General features: G+C 45.0%; 3 protein-coding genes across 4 annotated transcripts; 2 read left to right on the top strand and 1 right to left on the bottom strand.

Moving 5' to 3' along the window:
* Positions 1-1,559: 1,559 nt before the first annotated feature.
* LOC147241483 (regulator of G protein signaling 20-like) lies at positions 1,560-9,805 on the top strand. 2 transcript variants are annotated; one of them, XM_086191931.1, is made up of 5 exons: positions 1,560-1,685; positions 2,613-2,773; positions 7,274-7,357; positions 7,444-7,678; positions 8,888-9,805. In XM_086191931.1, the coding sequence occupies exons 2-5, from the start codon at positions 2,616-2,618 to the stop codon at positions 9,092-9,094; spliced, it is 684 nt and encodes a 227-aa protein (XP_086048057.1). In that variant the 5' UTR covers positions 1,560-1,685; positions 2,613-2,615; the 3' UTR covers positions 9,095-9,805. The 2 variants fall into 2 exon arrangements, with proteins under 2 accessions (XP_086048057.1, XP_086048058.1); XM_086191932.1 differs by lacking the exons at positions 1,560-1,685; positions 2,613-2,773 and adding an exon at positions 5,724-5,985.
* Positions 9,806-10,224: 419 nt separating this feature from the next.
* Positions 10,225-14,792, bottom strand: lypla1 (lysophospholipase 1). The gene is made up of 9 exons (XM_086191768.1): positions 14,442-14,792; positions 14,308-14,339; positions 14,148-14,213; positions 13,434-13,481; positions 13,192-13,262; positions 13,037-13,110; positions 12,158-12,259; positions 11,740-11,916; positions 10,225-11,657 (listed from the first exon to the last, which is right to left on the bottom strand). Exons 1-9 carry the CDS (start codon positions 14,508-14,510, stop codon positions 11,598-11,600), a joined length of 699 nt encoding a protein of 232 aa, XP_086047894.1. The 5' UTR covers positions 14,511-14,792; the 3' UTR covers positions 10,225-11,597.
* A 387-nt stretch (positions 14,793-15,179) lies between these two features.
* On the top strand, positions 15,180-17,523 carry mrpl15 (mitochondrial ribosomal protein L15). The gene is made up of 5 exons (XM_086191314.1): positions 15,180-15,362; positions 15,490-15,647; positions 16,052-16,217; positions 16,850-16,973; positions 17,066-17,523. The coding sequence occupies exons 1-5, from the start codon at positions 15,258-15,260 to the stop codon at positions 17,401-17,403; spliced, it is 891 nt and encodes a 296-aa protein (XP_086047440.1). The 5' UTR covers positions 15,180-15,257; the 3' UTR covers positions 17,404-17,523.
* The last annotated feature ends 480 nt before the right edge of the window (positions 17,524-18,003 follow it).

Here is an 18,003-nt window from a genome sequence, read left to right as displayed (position 1 = left end):
ACTGATGACAAGACTTGTGAAGAGAGACTTCTGGGTACTGGATGCAGTTTACGGCTCTGCCACATGGATGCGCAGCGGAGGGGTCGGGTTCTCCTCTGCATATTCACTGTACATCGTCATATTTGCAAGATCTCATGCAGCAAACACTCTTAATCCACAATATGTGCTGTGCACCGGGATCAGAAGGCAAAATGAATCAAATAAATAACTTCTTTTCTGTGGGAAATATGCGATTGTACTATTTAAGCGTCGTTCTAATTATTTAAAAACTATCTTTTGGCGATAATATGAGTTTGGCTGATCAGTTTTAATGTCCATTATTTCAATTTACCTGTTTTAACCTGCTTCTATGAGGTCGACGCCACATCTTTTTCATCTAAACCGTGCCTGCCAGGAATTGAAACTTGTAGTTTCTCTCACCAGGCTGACACTCACGGAGGAGCGGGGAAGATTTGAAGCAGCATTCACTCCGCCGCAGCAGATTAAATCCGACGGAAAGGTTAAACATCGACAAGAGGCACTCCTCTGAAGTTTAAAAGACAGCGATGATGTCAGAGTCATACAGGATGGAGACTGACAGGAGCCAGAGCCTTGTTGACAGGCATTATGGGAAATTAAGCACTAAGTTCACCCACAAGCATGGAAGTTTTTCAAATATATGGAGTTTGACCTTTTGCCACCCAACTGATTACCCCCCCCCCCCCCCCCACCCCCCCATGTCCTGCAGTTGTGTGACCAGAGGGAATACAAATCAGTAAAAGACACTGCTGCTAGGGCGGCATATTCTGCACAGTGCATTGCTTTTCTCCAAGACCTCCCCTGTCATGTGACCCTCGGAAGCCAAATCAGTACCAAATACTGTAGTCGTGAATTTTACATCGCATACACTGAGCTCTGTCTCCTTTTTTTCAATCTAATAATATCTGGTTGTCTGGTTATGACATCTTGTGTTTGTGAGCAGTTCATCTCAACCAACGTTCCCTTCACTTTACATGAACACGCCGTTGAAACAGCCCAGTCGGGCACTCTCAGCTCCTCTTTCTTGGGTTTTCAAATCCAGGCGTGTTTGAACGGATCACTACTGCCCTCTGGTGGACGCGCGCGCGCTACACTTCACCTGGGATTATGCAGATGCGAGAATCGCCATTTCCAGATGTTTGACGGGATTAAACACAAACCAGGCGTCTAAAATCTACATCCCGTCTCGCCATCCATCCAAGGATTCCCCTCTAATACCGGTTGATTAGAATCCCCGTGCTGATGGAGCTCCGGAGGGAATGAAAACAAGGCTTTATTAATTTCATAATTAATATTGAAGCGGATTTACAGCCAAATAATAATAACAATAATATTAATAATAATAATAATAATAACACCGTCATCTCCAGACATGAACGGGTGAAAAGTGAATATCTAAAAGTTATTGATCTGAATCGGTGTCTTGCAGTCGTCCGAGTGTCCTGAAGAAGCCAGTGGCGTCGAGAGAGAGAGAGAGAGAGAGAGAGAGAGAGAGAGAGAGAGCCACAGAGAGAGAGCGCGCGCTCGCGAGGACGCAGAGAGAGAAGAATCTTTTCACACTTGCAGGAAACGCATGCGCGCACAGGAAACCGACTGGTTTGTGTCAAGTCGAGGCAGACGGATGCGATCGAGCCAAAAATCACCTGTATGGCATTCATGGTGACACAGTGAGTACACGTTTGATTTGATTTTTTTTGGGGGGGGGGGTTAATAATAATAAGATGATGATGTTGATGATGCGAATGTTTGTGTCATTCTGGGAAAAGAGGCGGATTATTGAGGATCCAGTGAGGGTGAAGCATCTTCATCTGGCGACAGGAGACATTAGGATTCATCATCGGGCGTCTGGGGTCTGCATTGAAATTTAAAACCCCGCGAGCGCGGTTTGCGCGTGGCGTAGGCGAAGCGACCCCGTCAGGTTTACCGGTCAAATCCTTTTATGACATAAGACATCCACAAACCGCTGGGCAGCTTCCTGGAGGGTTCGCTTTCCTTAAATCCACCATCGTGTGTGCGTGTGTGTTCGCGCGAGCGTGCGCGCGCGCGTGTGTATAACCTCACGAGGATGTGACTGATGGACGCGATTGCCGCGGTCCAGAGTAACGCCTTGTCGCTCATTACCGCTCGCCCCCCCCCCCCCCCCCCCCCACACTCACACACACAACCGAGCGCGAGGAGGCGTCAGTTGCTCATCGCTATTTGGTTTTCGTACATCCAGCATGATCCGACACAGAAGCACGAGCTCTTATACATACATTTATTCTTGTTTGTTTGTTTGTTTTTTAACGTTTTGAATCTCTTCATGTCGTTAATCGATCACGCACAGAAGTTGACCCCACGCGTGACGGAGTGTTCGTGCATTCCAAGAGACAAATATGGCGAATAATTACGGTTTTATTCCGGCGTAAACCTTCGCGTGGGCCTTCTTGGATCCGCGCGCATCCTGTTTTTCGTTTCTACTCTCGTTTTTTTTTCTGGTAATTTCTTGGAGTGTGTTTTATGTGTGTGTGTGTGTGTGTGTGTGTGTGTGAGATGCGGTAATAATCTTCAAGTGTGTAGTGCTCCTCCAACCCTTCACTGTGCGCCCCCCCCAGTCCATGGGCTCAGAGCGGCTGGAGATGCGTAAGAGACAGATGCAGGTTCATCAGGAAGCAGCTGCCAGTGTCCTCCAAGCGCGCCACAGAATGGGAAACACCCCCACCAATGCCTCAAACGCCTGCTGCTTCTGCTGGTGCTGCTGCTGTAGCTGCTCCTGGTAATAACAGGCTTCCCACACACCCCAGCTGCTGAGGATGATGATGATGATGATGATGATGATGATGATGATGATGATGATGATGATGAAGGGAAATATGGGTTGGGGGGGGGGCACATACAGCAGAAATTATGTTTTTTGTTGATTTACTGTCGTCATTCTCCTGAGTGATGCACTTTGGAAGCTGAGTTGTAGCGACTACGGCCGCGATGCATGTTTGCGACGCCACTCCGATGTGCTTGTTTTTAGTTTTAACACAGCAACATCATCACTTCCCTGCAACCCTTGGACCACGTAGAGAGGAGCTGCCCCTACAATACTGAAAATATTGATGAGAATAACAAGCCCAAAAATATCACCTACAATCTAAAAAAGCAAAAAATTGAAAATGCACTCTTTATGCTGGTTTCTTTTCGTCCATCACTACCTCTTATCCTGTTAAGGGTGGTGGGGGGTGGAGCCGATCCCAGCAGCCCTTGGCCAAGAGGCGGTGTTCACCCTGGACAGGTCGCCAGTCCATCACAGGGCCAACACATAGAGACAGACAACCATTCACACTCACAGCCACACCTACAGTCAATTTAGAGTATCAATCAGCCTCGTCCCCTCTTGATGTCTTTGGACTGTGGGAGGAAGCTGGAGTACCAGAGAGAACCCACACAGGAACAGGGAGAACATGCAGACTCCACACAGAAAGATCCCGTGCTGGAGCCGGGGCTCGAACCCGGAACCTTCTTGCTGTGAGGCGACAGTGCTGACCCCTGCACCACCGTGCCGCCACCTGAATAAAACAGAAAAAGTTAAAACCAAATTTAGACAAGTAAAGTAACATGAAACTGAATTGTAAAATTTACTCTTGTTTCAACTCACAAGCCGGAAGTTTCAGTTGGTCTGGCTGTGAATGAATTTGGTGCTTGAGGAATAAAGTCATGTGATCAAGAAACGAACATATGGGTCCCTCTGCAGGGGACTTCACAATGTGCCAATCAAATCGACATGAGATGCCTCGATGACATGACAACAGCCGACAGCGCCAACCACTGAACCACTGAGCTGCACAGTTTCTTGTTGTGTGAGGTGAAATCGCTCTTTAATTTGCTTTTTTTTTTTTTTGCCTTCATGATTTGATCAGTTGCTGTTGTATCATTTACACTTTTACATAATTTAATGGACAAAATCCAAGCTGAACTGAGAGCACGACCAGCTGCGTGGGTCAGAGGACTCAGGTACCACGACTCAGAATGAGTGACTGGATTCAAACGTGCCTTTAACAGGATAAGAGGTAGAAAATGGATGGACGGACGGAGTCCAGTTTATTTGAATATTAGCAAAGCTGCGCGGTTGCTCTGGATCGTGTCAGTAGGAGTTAAACCTAAGTGGCTTTGGATCATCGACCTGATTTAAAAAATTTTAACAAAAAGACATTTGAAGACTCCAAAAGGGAGACTTTGCAGATACATTTTCAAACATTATACAATCAGAGAGATGATCTGCTGATGGATTAGTAATCAGTGTAGAACTGGAGCTTTCGTCCTTCAAATGAGGTCATGTGGTGTCCTGACGCAACAGAGCCAAAACGTGCAGCGACGTTGAACTCTAAGCCTAATAATTCCATCTCTGCCTGTCACTGGTGGCTGCCCATCACCTGCAATAACACATGTTTCCCAGTTCTTCTGGACCAGTTCCATTCACGATGCATGCACACCTACACCGTATATCCACAACTAACAATCGGGCTTTGCTTCCTGCCTGCAAGGCTAAACTGAGGGCTAAGAAGTAGCTCATATTCACGTCACTCTCTGGTTGAATTTGCTGGCTTTAACTTTCACAGCGTCGAGCGCTAGGCATTCATTTAACCTTTTCTGGGGATATTTTTTTTTTATCAAATCGGATTTCCATCAATTTCGTTGATTTGCGAATCACGTGGATGACAAACTGCCATCCGCCGCTGTTGTCGAGGTGTTCGGTTGGATCGAGCTTGAGATGCGCCCCAGTTTTGAGGCGGGAAAGTTTGCTAACTAGCTGAACATCAGAACCTGACACAAGTCAACAAGTTAACGTCCACAAGACAACAGAGCATCTTTTGTTTTTGACATCAAGTTGAAATATTAGACGTCAGACAAACTTCGGATTTGAACATCAAAAACTGACAAATTTCACATTAATTGACGTCCGGTGTTTGTGTTCTTGAGGGGGGGGGGGGGGGGAGTGCAGCAGACCCTTGGAAGTGCATTGTGGGGAAATTATTAGCAAATGGGAGAGTCTGATGTGAGGAGTTGTGCTTTCGCTGTAATCACCATTTCAAAATGTAATCTTTGGTGAGCAAGGGAGCTCCTTCAGGTCTGATTTTGCTGAGGGAAACAGTTGAAATAGAAGTTCTAAAAAAAACAACAACAACAAATACAGGAGGAGGCCGCAGCTCAAATGAGGCATTCGCATTTCTGGTTCAGATTAATAAGATTTCCCTTGTGTTGCTTTATGTCTCATCAATCGTTTTTTTGTTTTTTTTTAACTAAACAAAAAAACAAGAATTCAAAGGGGCGTTTGTCTCTGATCCATCCTGGCGGCTATTTTTAGGAGAAGAGGATGAAAATCAGACCTTCCTCGTGTGTCTGGCGGCAGAATGAGATGAAGTGGAAGTGAGACTCTTCCCCCCCCCCCCCCCCCCCCCCACACACACACACACACACCACCGCAGCCTGCACCGTCATCCTCGACAAACACAGACACAGTGGCCCTGTGAACCACCACACCACGAGGCCTCAGGGGGGGTGTTGGGTGGGTGGGTGGATGGATGGGGGGGGTTCATCTGTTTTGGAATTATCAACCGTTTACTTGAGCTTCCTCGGGGGGGATCTACGACCTGTTTTTGCGCGGAACGCAGCTGTGCTAATTCACTCCACCGGGGATGAGTAATAGCTTTTGTCTCTACGTCTAAAAACCAGCTCCAGCTAATCGTCTGAGCGCTGCAGCGTCCCCAGGTGGGACGGCTCGCTGCAGACTCGCACCTGAACCAATTAGGCCGCAGCCAGCTGCCACATCAGGTGTCAGCTACATTTTAATCACACACAGGATCACGGGACGTTGACACACATACGGCGGTCGATGCACAACTGCAGGAGATCATCACGGATTCACTGACAGCGGTTAACTGAAGCTGAGGAGATGAAGTGCAGCAGTTCGGTTTCTTGTCAGAAGGTCTGCAGCACCAGGTGTTCCTTCTTGGGTGGGCTGAGGGTCAAAAGTGATCTGCAGTTCCTTTAATTAGAATCACCTGAGCTTTTACGTAAATAATTGCAGTGTCATCTCTCGTCAGGGGTTTCCTTTATCTTACAGCGTGGCAGTCATTCTGTTCTGGATGATAAGAAACGGGACATAAATCAACGGGTTAAAAAGAACTCAGCCATTAACTCGAGCTCCTGCATGTGACAGCAACCGATCAATTACAAGAATGAACGGAAGAATTAGGGATCGTAGAAATTTAACCTCCCGCAAAGGTTTTTATTTCTAGACTTTCATATCAGGCTTGTTATCCATCCATCCATTTTCTATTCCGCATATCCGTTGTAACGAAATTTAATTTGTGACGAAAATCCAAATGATAAAATAAAGAGAACCCAAGTCTTAAGGGACGTGAGGAGGGGTGGAGCCTATCCCAGCTGACATTGGCTGAGAGGCAAGGTTCACCCTGGACGGGTCACCAGTCCGGTTCAGGACCAACAGGAGCAATTAGGGTTCAGTATCTTGCTCAAGGACACTTGGACATGGTCACCGGGGGAAGCGAGGATCGAACCAGCGACCCTTTGGTTGCTCGAGGGCCACCACCTCTGAGCCATGCCAGCCCTCGGCTTGTTATTCTGATTAACATAATTAGCATTTTACTAGCAGCTCTTCTCTACAGTGTGAAAAGTTCGCCGTCGTCCCTGCACTCACGATTTTGTCAGCTTTCATCTCACGACTAATATTCGACATTTCCAACCTTTAGGAGTTTGCAACTTCTTGATTTTCTTTTTTGATATTGTTTCATGTGGAGGATTATTAGAGGCCGGAGAACCTCCAGATTTGACCCACAAACAAACAACCAAAACCCCCCCACAATATCGTGTCCCTTCCAACTTCTCCACAGCCGTTTGGACAACATTGTGAAACCGTCTTTCAAGTGTCCAACATGTTTGGGCTGAACTGAACGAACCCGGCGTCAGGGATGCTCACGAGGCAGCTGCAGACATCCTTCCTCATTCAGTGACATGTTTAAGATGTGTGATGTTCGGCTGAACCGCTGCAAAAGCTGTGTGTGTGTGTGTGTGTGTGTGTGTGTGTGTGTGTGTGTGTGTGTGTGTGTATTATCGCATGATCTCACAGTAAAGCTACACACGTTATTTTTGGAAGAGAAGTTTGGACTGGGGAGTTATTTTTAACCTGATCAAATCTGCACGACGAGCTTCTTTAAATAACCTGATGATCAAAGCAAAGCCCTCTTTTTTTTTCTTTCCCCTCCAGTTTGACTGTTAGGAGCGAGGATGAGACGATACAGAGGTCCGCCTTTGAGCGCAGGACGGAGGGCAACACCAACTGCGAAGAAAGGTAAGAAAGTAGACGCCCCGTGGCATCGACCAGAGAATTACCGTGAATAAGACACGCGATCCCAGGTCTCCGCTCCCATCTTGTAGCCCCAAGCCCACTCTGGAAGACGCTCACTCCTGGACGACGTCATTCGAAAAGGTGATGAAGAGTGCAGCGGGCCGCAGCTGCTTCAGGCAGTTCCTGCGAACCGAGTTCAGCGAGGAGAACATGATGTTCTGGCTGGCCTGCGAGGAGCTGAAGAAGGAGACCAACAAGACTGTGGTGGAGGAGAAAGTCCGTCAAATATACGAGGACTTCATCTCAATCCTTTCCCCTAAAGAGGTGAGACACCCGGGTATCAGTCAGATAATTCATTCAGTGACGACGGCAGCCAAACGCTCACGATCCCAGCTTCTCAAACCTTTAATAATAAACTGATCACCTTTTGACGAGGTTTAGAATTTAGTTTGAACAAAAGGATGCAGTCAAATGTATCAACTTTTTCATGTAATCAAAAATTCAAGTCAAATTAAATTATATGTATCAATCAATACAAATGTTTTCATTATTTATCTGTTGAGCACATTTGTTGTTGTTGTTGTTGTTTTTTTTAAATGTCAGAAAAACAAAAATATCTTCATTGTAATCCACCACTTTTTCCTCTCAACAATTAAAAATGGAAACGTACGGCAAACAATTGTGAAACCGATACAGATATTTAAAAGAACAATTTGGCCGACAGCTCATGGAGACGTCAGGTTCGTTCATTTATTCTTACTCTGATGTAGGTATCAAGAAAGCTTTCTGCCTGACTACAGATCTGAGGTCAGTGTCAGCGAGTCTGTAAAGCTATGCACTGGCTGTAGATATCTAATTAGCTCTAAATGGAACCCTGCTACTTCTCACTTGTGTAACATCACATACAGGAAATCAGTTCTTCTTCGCTGCTCTAAAACAGTAGCCCACACAGGAAGTTGTGCTGTCCTTCAACTGGCAGCTACTCTGTTGACATGGAACATACAAAATATGATATTTCAATCAGTGAAATCTCACCCCCCCCAAAAAAATCAAAGTCGTACAGCTTCGATCTCTGGATGTTTTCATGACTCGACGTCGTTCTGCAAGTTTCTGTGGAAAGTTTTAACTGTGTGATGTTACGTTACAAACCAGCACAAACTGGTTCCATGAACATCCAGGTAATGTTACTATTATCCCTGTGGACCCATTCGGAGCGCTGATCCCATACGATTGTGTTCGGGATTGGAATTCCACTGGTCTGGAATGGGATCAGCACTCAGCTTCGGTCCACACTGAGACACTAAAACAGAGAGGAATCGGCCTCAAATTGTTTTTGCCGTCACTGAATCCAATTTTCTTTCGCATCAGAAGATACTAATTGGTTGAGTGCAGGTGAATATCTGCCAATCAGCCAGCGCGTCCCTCTCATTGTTCATGTGGCCGATCCTCACATCAAACTGGCGAATGTTTGACCTGATTGCTCAAGAAATGACCAGAATCAAATCAAATTATTTCACTCTTGTCTTTCTCCAGGTTAGTCTGGATTCCCGCGTCCGAGACGTAATCAACCGCAACATGCTGGAGCCGACCTCGCACACGTTCGACGACGCTCAGCAGCAGATCTACACGCTGATGCAGAGAGACTCGTACCCCCGCTTCATCAACTCCACCGCGTACACAGATCTGGTGAAGAGCCTGGAGGAGCCGCCGCAGCCGCCGCTGCCACCTCCAAAGCCATAGACTCTCCACTTCCCTTTCAGCTTTTACAGACACGGCGCATGCGTCCTCCACCTGACGGGAGTTGTGTGTTCCAGTTGGGAGTCGTGCTATTTAGAGAAAGACAGACAGGAAAATGAGCACCTCTCACAGGCGGTCTTTATCCAGCAGTAATTGCTGTTTATTCACCCATGATTAGCTCACCAAACTCCTGGAGAACAAATGCTACGTCCAGCATCCGTTCAAAAACATATCTATATTTTTCTATATTCCCTAGCGCTTGACATTGCACTTTTCTACCTTGTTTAATGAGGGCAAGCATGTATCTGTGAGCACTGCATTTGTATTTAGGTATATTGTGAGCCTTAATGCATATCCAGTTCTTGTAGAAACTAGTACGTTTTATTTAACGGTAACTTAAGAAGAAGGAAAGTGCCTTGGAATAAGATCTTCTACACTCGCACCTTTGGTCTAAGCAGAACGGTGCGACATTACTGACTTCACATGTTGGTGCTTTCAGCTCTTCTCAAAGATACGTTTTTACGACTCGATGAGCTGAAAATAGATCTCGTCTGCGTGTTTCAATACTGTGATATTAGTCATATTCTATTTAAACAGAAACAGGGAATCTGAAGAAGACCATTACCATTGATATATTTGTGTATTGACAAAGGAATTTGTGTGAAATAGCTATTTGAATTCTCACAAATCAAATAAAGCACAATCATACCTTGATGCTGTTGTGTTTTCAGATGTGAAATACGGGGGGGGGGGGGGGGGGGGTGTATGATGATAGTATGAGCCAAGGAAGAATCCATTCAATTTAGAGGGGCAGATTAGTCACAGCACCACCTGGTGGCACCTGAAAATTACTTATTTTAAAATGACACTTTGGAGTCAGTCAGTGCCATCTCAAATGTGGTCTCAGCACCTTCAGAACCTAGTGGTGGGTCACTTTTTTGTTTGACACCGTTACCGTGCAGGCTGAGTCGTGAGTCCCAGCGTCACCTAGTGGTTACAGGACGTAAGCCTGATGTAACAGCAGCCTGGTCTCCTTCTCAATGCAAAGTGAATCTTTTGAAATTTCACCAAAAAAAGTGCGTTAAGTGCGCTAAACTCTGCTAGCTAGTTTTGTCAGAAGTGATGGCAGGATAGGAATCGTAAATGTCCCAACACGGCTGTAATAGCACGTAGAAGAAGGAAAGATTACACACCAGAAACAAAACAAGTGGTCGCCGTGGCTACGCACACATTTATTTTCTATATTTTTTTCATGGATGAGACCGAGGAATGTTCTCTCCGCATCGGTACACACACACACACACACACGTGTTATTGTCACCAACCATGTTGTTGTGCTTTACAGGAAAACCGGAAAGGCGCCGTCAGCGGTAACAGCCGTGGCGCGAGTTTGTTAATTGCCATCTCGTGTATGTCAAAAACCACCTCAAGTGTAAGCAAGTTTAAAAACATTTTTGTGAATTATATGTATTTATATATGTATAGTCTTTCGATTTACAAATTTTGGCATTTCTACTCCACTTCTCAGATGCGATACATCAAAATGCACATAAAAAAAGGGATGGAAACCCAGCTGGCGTTGTCTTCACTTGATGTAAGTAAGTGTGTTCCCTAGCACCACCTAGTGGACGAAGGAGGGGATATTTTCACCACAGTGCCACATCAGTGTGCTTCTTCATGCCAAACCCAAATATGAGGCTCCACCAGCCTCTCGAGTACTGGAACAATCGCACACTCACACTTGTTTAGGTTAAGACTCAAGCTTAAGGGTCAGGGGTCAAAAGTTCACCTTGGCAGAGGTTTTCCCTTTCTGAGTCCATTCTAGTTACAAATGTGCTTTCTTGGAAATGACTTTTAGCAGTTAATGAAATATTAGGGTTGCAAACAAGTCTTTGTCATTACATTAATCGCTTGATTCCCTTTCAAAAAACTAGATTAAAGTGAAACAATCTTCCAGTCATAGAATTCTACGGCCAGGCCTGATTCACCAACAGCTTTTCTGTCAACCCCATCAAAAGTCAAACATGTAGGGAATTTATATAAACAAAGAGAAGCAACATATTCTAGATGCTGGAAGCTGCAAACTTCTGGCAATTTTGCTCAATTAATCATTGACTAAAAAAGCTTAAGCACTACTAAACATAGGCTACATTAATTTAAAAAAAGACTTAACAATAGGCCATTTATTGTGAGATAATAAGAATTAAACCATAAAGTATAGCCCTAATTATTCAAATACATATATTTCCTGCAGTAAATGGCTTTTATCGATGGCAAAATGCTTTACAATCAAGCAACTAACGTTACTCTACTGTAACAGCGAGGGTTGTGTGTGGCTCCGGGCAGGACGCAGCTTCCTGTAAGTCCCGCCTCCCCCAGGCTAATGTGTCGTGGCCTCAGTCCAGTCTGGATCTATGAGCAGCAGCGTGGTTTTATTCTCAAGTAAGTCAGCGATCCCTCGAGTGTACAGAGTCAAACCTATTGGAGGAGCACGAGTGTCCCGAGTTCATTCATCGCTGACGGCAGGAAGCTGCTTCTCGATGAAACGTTTGATGTCCACCATTTCCTGCAGAAGAGACGCAAAATGAGGCGGATTAATAACAGAACGACTGGAGATGAGAGTCAAAGGCTAGCGTGTGCACGCGCACCTCTGGACAGGCGCTGTGAGGTAGACCGCGGTAGGACTTGAAGGTGACGTTGGCAGGGTTGATGAGGCTTTTCATCATCTCTGCTGTGCGGCTGCCAAACATGAAGGGCACCAGCGGGTCAGCGTCCCCGTGGCATTGTAGCACATGCATGTCCTTGTTAACGCTGTTGGCAGATGCCTGAGAACAGAGGAGATTAGGATTACATTTTAACAGATTGTCAGGGATTACAGCATTGCCATGGGATATCCCTGAACTGTGATTCAATTAAAAGAATTGCTCACGTCCTAACTTAATGAATATTCAGAGAGATTAACGTCTTTCCTTTGAGACTTTAAAGGTGAGTTGCTGTATGGAAAGCTGCTATGAGAAGAGACTGAGTCCCTCCCTCAAAATTAGGTGGACTTCATTTCAATCTTACCTGAGGGAAGGAGTTACGGAGAGGAAGCCAGCAGCTCAGAGCGACCACTCCGGCGAGCTTCTGCTGAGTCGTCAGAGCTGTGTAGAGGGACAAGGCTCCTCCCTGAAAAACCAAACCAGCTCTTAGACGTAAACCTGCTCACATACTGGAGCAAGAAAAGGAGCGGCACATCCAGAGTGGAGGCAATGCCAGGCACAGGTTTACCCCTGATTTCATAAATAATAAATCATCTTCAGTCGATTTCCAATGTGCCCAGTAATTACATACATGTGCCCAGTAATTACATACATGTGCCCAATAATTACATACATGTAATTAAACGCTCACTTATTGATTTATTTGATTGTAGCACAGAGGTGGAAAAAAGTGCAGAAATGCCTCCAACTGGTTGGTTCAATCACACATTTCTTACGTTTTCATTCTGGGATCAAAGTGTGACAGAAAAAAAAAACTATTTATGCTAATGATTCGAAAAAACTGATGGCAACGACCTTTGAATTTGATTCTTTCATTTGATTCTATCATATTTTTCAGGGTTTCTTCAGCGTAACTTTCAAATTGTTGCTGGAAGTCAAAACCTTTGTAGTTCAAGCAGACAAAACATTTCTTCAAATGACAAAATTCATCTTCGTTTGTGTGAGTATTTAACGACTAACGATACGGCTGAAACTGCGTTGTAACACAGTCTAAACCTGCTCAAAATATCAGTGTTCTAACTAATAAGACTTGTAACTATTTATCAGACTAAAACACTTTTATATTTTCAAACTTCTTATTTCACTCCAGAGCAGATACTTGAATAGTCAGCTATTAGGCCTCATTGTACTTGTGTGTGTGGATGTAAATACATCCTGTACACGAGCAGTGAGTCACTCGTACCTGCGAGAACCCCCCCAGGAGGATTCTGTGGGATGGTATTCCGTTCTTCACTTCCTGGTCTATCAAGGCTTTAACTGTGGAGAAACCAAACCCTTGCGGTTGAGTCGCTTTGAAGGCAACATTATTACAGCACTTCACTATGTTCCTGGACCTACTGTTCTCTGACGCTCTTTTAATTCCAATCTCATCTTCATCTGAGTCTGGGCTCAGACCGTAGATGTCAAACCTGAATGTTAGAGAACAAACGGGAGGCTCAGTCGGTGTGTGTGTGTGTGTGTGTGTGTGTGTGTGAGTGTGAGTGTGAGTGTGAGTGTGAGAGAGAGAGAGAGAGAGAGAGAGAGAGAGAGAGAGAGACAACCCTGCCGTCTTTAACACGCTCACACACTCAGACACTTACCAAGAAGGCATTGACATTCTCATGTTTAAGGAAACCGGCATGGTGGGACTGGAACAACCAAGAAAAGTCACAGTTCAGTACAAATGTGCAACAGCTCAAACAGGAGTGTTTACCGCGAGTTCAGAGGGAATAAACTCATGTAGCAGCTATGTGGGATTTCCACTTTTGATTCATTTTACCAACTTTTGTCTCAAATACTTGATTAGTCTACACAATGTCAGGTCCTCGAATATCTTTCTATACTGACAGAATAAGTTTAAAGAGTTTAATAACACATTTGTGCGGTTGCAGTTTGCATCGCCTTCAAAATATTCGAATGTCAAAGAAGTATTTGGCAAATTCCCTATGTGGATATAGGAAGAAATACATGCAAGCTCAAATGGTTACATGTAAATGTGTGTGTGTGTGTGTGTGTGTGTGTGTGTGTGTATACACTTACAATATCAGTGTCATTTGGGCCATTATTAGACTGATGATACAAATGATGCCCATAATAATTTCCCTGTGCAAAACCCCAAAACTCTCAATTGTCTGATAGAAACAAATGTTAAAAATATTTCCTTGAAAAAAAAAGACTGAAACGATTTGACCATCAAAATAAATTGGCAATAATAATTCTTTTGATCAGTTAGTTGCAGCTAAACAAAACATCTGATTAAATCTGAGATCTTGCCGTGTGTGTTTGTGTGTGTGTAGTTAAAAGTGAGTACTTACGCATGCGGACAGATGTATTTCACATGTGGCATCCTGATGCCTGCAAACGCTTCTGCCCATCCATGCCTGTCACATTTGACACAGTTATATCTTCAGGTTAAATCGAAGCACCATCACTTTTTTCTCTGAGAAGCTTTTCTCTTACTAATGCTCATCTTACCCTGTATCACCGAGGCCATGCAGAAAGATCACCTGAAACATACAAGAGCAGAGGCGGGACATTTAAGTTGATACACGTCAAATGAGGTTCTTTTTCTTTCAGGTCCGAACATGTAAATCAGCAGAAGAACTCACCGCTGCAGTGGCTTTGCGGGCGGCAGGCACAATGGCAGGTAAAGGCGCTGACATGTTGTTGCCGCACATACAGCGCTCAGGCAGCTGGTGCGTCGGAAGACGTTAGCTAAGGTTAGCTAATAACGTCAACCCTGGCTGTCAGTCTCGCTGTGGCTCAAGCACTAAATAGCTGAAGGACGAACGTCGACCCAGGACGCAGTTCGAGGCGCCACCACCTCGTGGTAAACACTGACAACAGTGTATTTGCTTTGAAGAAGTTGAATTTTGTGGGGAAACGCTACAGTGTCGGATCACACTAACAACAATCCCTCAAACGCTCTAGCCCCGCCCCTCCCGGTACACGATTGGCTGCTGTCAAAGCTTCTTTGTAAAAGCAGAGCAGCGATTGGTTCCTTTAGGTGTCACTTGCGCTAAATCCGTATTTGACAGTAAAGCCCACTTCGACACCTTTGATATATTCTAAATAAGGGTAATGAAGAAATCAAAATGTTTGATTACCAAGTAACAATACAAAAAGTACGTTTTAAACTTCAATACAAATATTCAAGACGAGTTTTTTTTTCCATTTTGCCCCGTTTAGTGATTTAACTTTACAGAAGTCATTATAATTCCTGTTATAAACGTGGGAGATGATCCCGTGACCTTTGGGGAAATAATTCCCGCTACTATTACAAATCACAACGATTCCTTTAGTGCATTGTGACGGTTTATTTTGAAACGCCTCAGAACTTCATAAGGAGTACTACTTCCGCTCACCCCTATCACGTGACACGCGTGTCCTTGGCTTTCCAAGCTTGACTTGCGGGCAGGGGAAATATGTCTTTCCCCAAAAAACCTGGAAGCAAAGCATTTGATGTTTTACAGAATCTGCCGCGCATAACTCTAGCAAACCTACGACCTGAACCCGGATCCACTAAGACGGTAAGGTTAAAGTTGACGTGTCTGTTTCGGGTATCACTAGCAGCTAACGCTAGTTAGCATAGTAGTCAGCGTTGCTGCCTTCCTTCGAGTGAAGGTTTAAACTCCGTGATTGTCTCGGTGTTTTAAGGAAAGACGGCGGGGCCGAGGACAGCACGGTGGCAACAAGAGCGGCCGAGGACACAAAGGAGAGCGTCAGAGAGGCAACCGGCCCCGGCTCGGGTTTGAGGGGGGTCAAACTCCCTTTTATCTGTCTATCCCTAAATATGGCTACAACGAAGGACACAGGTGAGGTTCGGGGTGGTGCTGTACCGCAGGTCCAGGCAGCAGGCTTATTGAAGTCATTACAACTGGAGCATAGCGTTAGCATCACCATCAGCTACAACCTCGCCTCCTGTGCATCCGTGTTTTTGTTGCTAGGTTGATTTACCCAAACACTGCACTGGCATTTTGATTTATTTTCCATTTCTGCACACATTTCCATTCCATTCAGTTTGCTGGTTAATTCAGTTTAATGCACTGCATTTTTTTATTATTATTTTTTAAATAGTAGTGATACTGCAGCAGTGAAGTTACCTGTCTAATCCTGTGTGGTAGTGCAGGCCCGTCTGATCTGACTCTCTCCAGTGCAACGCTGTGACAGCTTCCACTCAGGTGTCGTCTAATCGCCATGTCACTCTGCTCCTCCTCAGTCGCCGTCCTCAGTACCAGCCGCTGTCCTTGAAACGCCTGCAGTACCTGATCGATCTGGGACGTGTCGACACGACTCAGCCCATCGACTTGACCCAGCTGGTCAACGCCCGCGGGGTGACCATCCAGCCTCTCAAGAGGGACTACGGCGTCCAGCTGGTGGATGAGGTGACTGCTTCCGCTCACCCTGATCCCTCTCAAGCACCAATAAAGACATGTAATGGATGACAGCTACTCAGCCCCCCCACCTCAGAGCATACCTTCTTTTTCAGGGGTTCCCAAAGTGTGGGTCGGGGCCCTCTGGGGGATTGCAAGATGATTTTCAGAAATAGAAAATATTTAAAAGCTATTGAAAGGCTATAATTATTGTAAAGCCTAACATATTCCTGTAACTATGGAGACAGTTGGGTTTTAAATCTGGCGATAGTGGCAGTCACAAGTCTCTGTCACCATGACTTTGGGGGTCCAGAGCTGAAAAGGTTTGGAACAACTGCTCTATTTGAGGTGAACGCGGTGCGTCTGCCCACTGGATCCTTCCTTTATCAGCTTCACTCAAATAACTTCCTCGTCTCCTGAATTTAATTCAGTTTAGAAACTTATTCAAGGTTTAATGTGATCAAGAAAAACCTGCAAAAGTCATAAAAGTTAACCGTTACAAATGTGCATCAACCTCAGAGGATTCAACATCCACTCTGTGGTCTCTTGGACCGTCTGGTGCCAGCAGGTGGCGCCACATAACAATGTTGTCACTGAGAGACCCATCAACGTGCTGCTGATGTCGTGTGTTTGTTCAACTGCAGGGCGCCGACATTTTTGCTGCAAAAATCAACATCGAGGTTCAGAGAGCTTCTGAAGGAGCCATCGCCGCCATTGAGAGGAACGGAGGAGTCATCACCACCAGTTTCTATGACCCCATTAGTCTGGGTGAGGACGGAATGACACATCTGTTGCATCGTCTCAAGTATTTTAAAGAGATAAATAATGCAAAATCTCTTCTTTCCTTTGTTTTTTAACAGATATTCTCATCAAGCCCGTCCCGTTCTTCATGCGCGGTCAGCCCATTCCTAAGCGAATGTTACCAGGTGGAGACATGCTGCTGTTCTACACCGACGCTGAGAATAGAGGTTATTTATCAGACCTGGAGAAAGTCCAGCAAGCCCGGCTAGCGCTGGCGCAGAAATACGGCTACGTCCTTCCAGACATTTCAAAGGATGAACTGTATCACATGCTGTGTATGAGGAAGGATGTACGACAGATCTTCTTTGGCCTCGCTCCAGGGTGGGTGGTCAACATGCCGGAGAAGAAGATCCTGAAACCGACCGATGAGAAGCTGCTGAAATATTATAATTCCTAGAGAAAGAAATTTAAAAAATACAACAAAAGGTTCATGTACATTATCTCATGACATTAAAAATCTCGTGAAACTCTGGGACATGTGATGTATCTGTTTTATATTAAAAGTGTGGAAAAACTGCTTTCTGTGCTTGTTTTTTTTATATAAATCATTTTAATCTACATTTTCGATGATATATCAATGATGTGTATTACGCCACATTCATGACTTATTTCCTCATCTCTCGAGTGGCTAACGTCTGACGGCCTCGTGTCCCGAGTAGAAGCGGTCCGTGTGGCGTGATGGAAGGAACGTGAACAGTAACAGGTGAGGGGGAAATAAGGAAAATAAGATAACTCAAAGAATGAAAACAGGAAACAGATGCCTGGTGATGTGTGTTACTTGTGAAATGGGTTGCCTAAGCCTTTAGAAGGGGCGTTTGAAATTAGTCATAGGCAGCTGTATCCTGGTATGGGCGCTCAAACCCCCCCACACACACACACACACACACACACTCGCACACCACCAACACCCCCCTCCTCTTGGAAGACAATCAGATGCAAACACACCACATTGGGAAGGTTAGAGGCAGAAAATGTCTTGAAGAAATTATAATTTGAT

The sequence above is a fragment of the Aulostomus chinensis genome, chromosome 21 (genome assembly GCF_037954235.1).
Source record: "Aulostomus chinensis isolate RoL2024-O1b breed Wild chromosome 21, RoL_Achi_v1.0, whole genome shotgun sequence".
In the NCBI taxonomy this organism is placed as follows: domain Eukaryota; kingdom Metazoa; phylum Chordata; class Actinopteri; order Syngnathiformes; family Aulostomidae; genus Aulostomus; species Aulostomus chinensis.
The sequence above is the reverse complement of the archived record's forward strand: the minus strand, read 5'-3'. Positions and strand labels throughout refer to the sequence as shown.

Coding starts and splice junctions, on each gene's coding strand:
- lypla1 (XM_086191768.1), bottom strand. CDS start 14,510: ATGTGCGGCAACAACATGTCAGCGCCTTTACCTGCCATTGTGCCTGCC. Junction 13,482..14,147: donor AAATACATCTGTCCGCATGC/GTAAGTACTCAC, acceptor TGGTTGTTCCAG/TCCCACCATGCCGGTTTCCT. Junction 11,917..12,157: donor TCCGTAACTCCTTCCCTCAG/GTAAGATTGAAA, acceptor CTCTGTTCTCAG/GCATCTGCCAACAGCGTTAA.
- LOC147241483 (XM_086191931.1), top strand. CDS start 2,616: ATGGGCTCAGAGCGGCTGGAGATGCGTAAGAGACAGATGCAGGTTCAT. Junction 7,358..7,443: donor AACACCAACTGCGAAGAAAG/GTAAGAAAGTAG, acceptor CCCATCTTGTAG/CCCCAAGCCCACTCTGGAAG. Junction 7,679..8,887: donor CAATCCTTTCCCCTAAAGAG/GTGAGACACCCG, acceptor GTCTTTCTCCAG/GTTAGTCTGGATTCCCGCGT.
- mrpl15 (XM_086191314.1), top strand. CDS start 15,258: ATGTCTTTCCCCAAAAAACCTGGAAGCAAAGCATTTGATGTTTTACAG. Junction 15,648..16,051: donor GGCTACAACGAAGGACACAG/GTGAGGTTCGGG, acceptor GCTCCTCCTCAG/TCGCCGTCCTCAGTACCAGC. Junction 16,218..16,849: donor GCGTCCAGCTGGTGGATGAG/GTGACTGCTTCC, acceptor GTTCAACTGCAG/GGCGCCGACATTTTTGCTGC.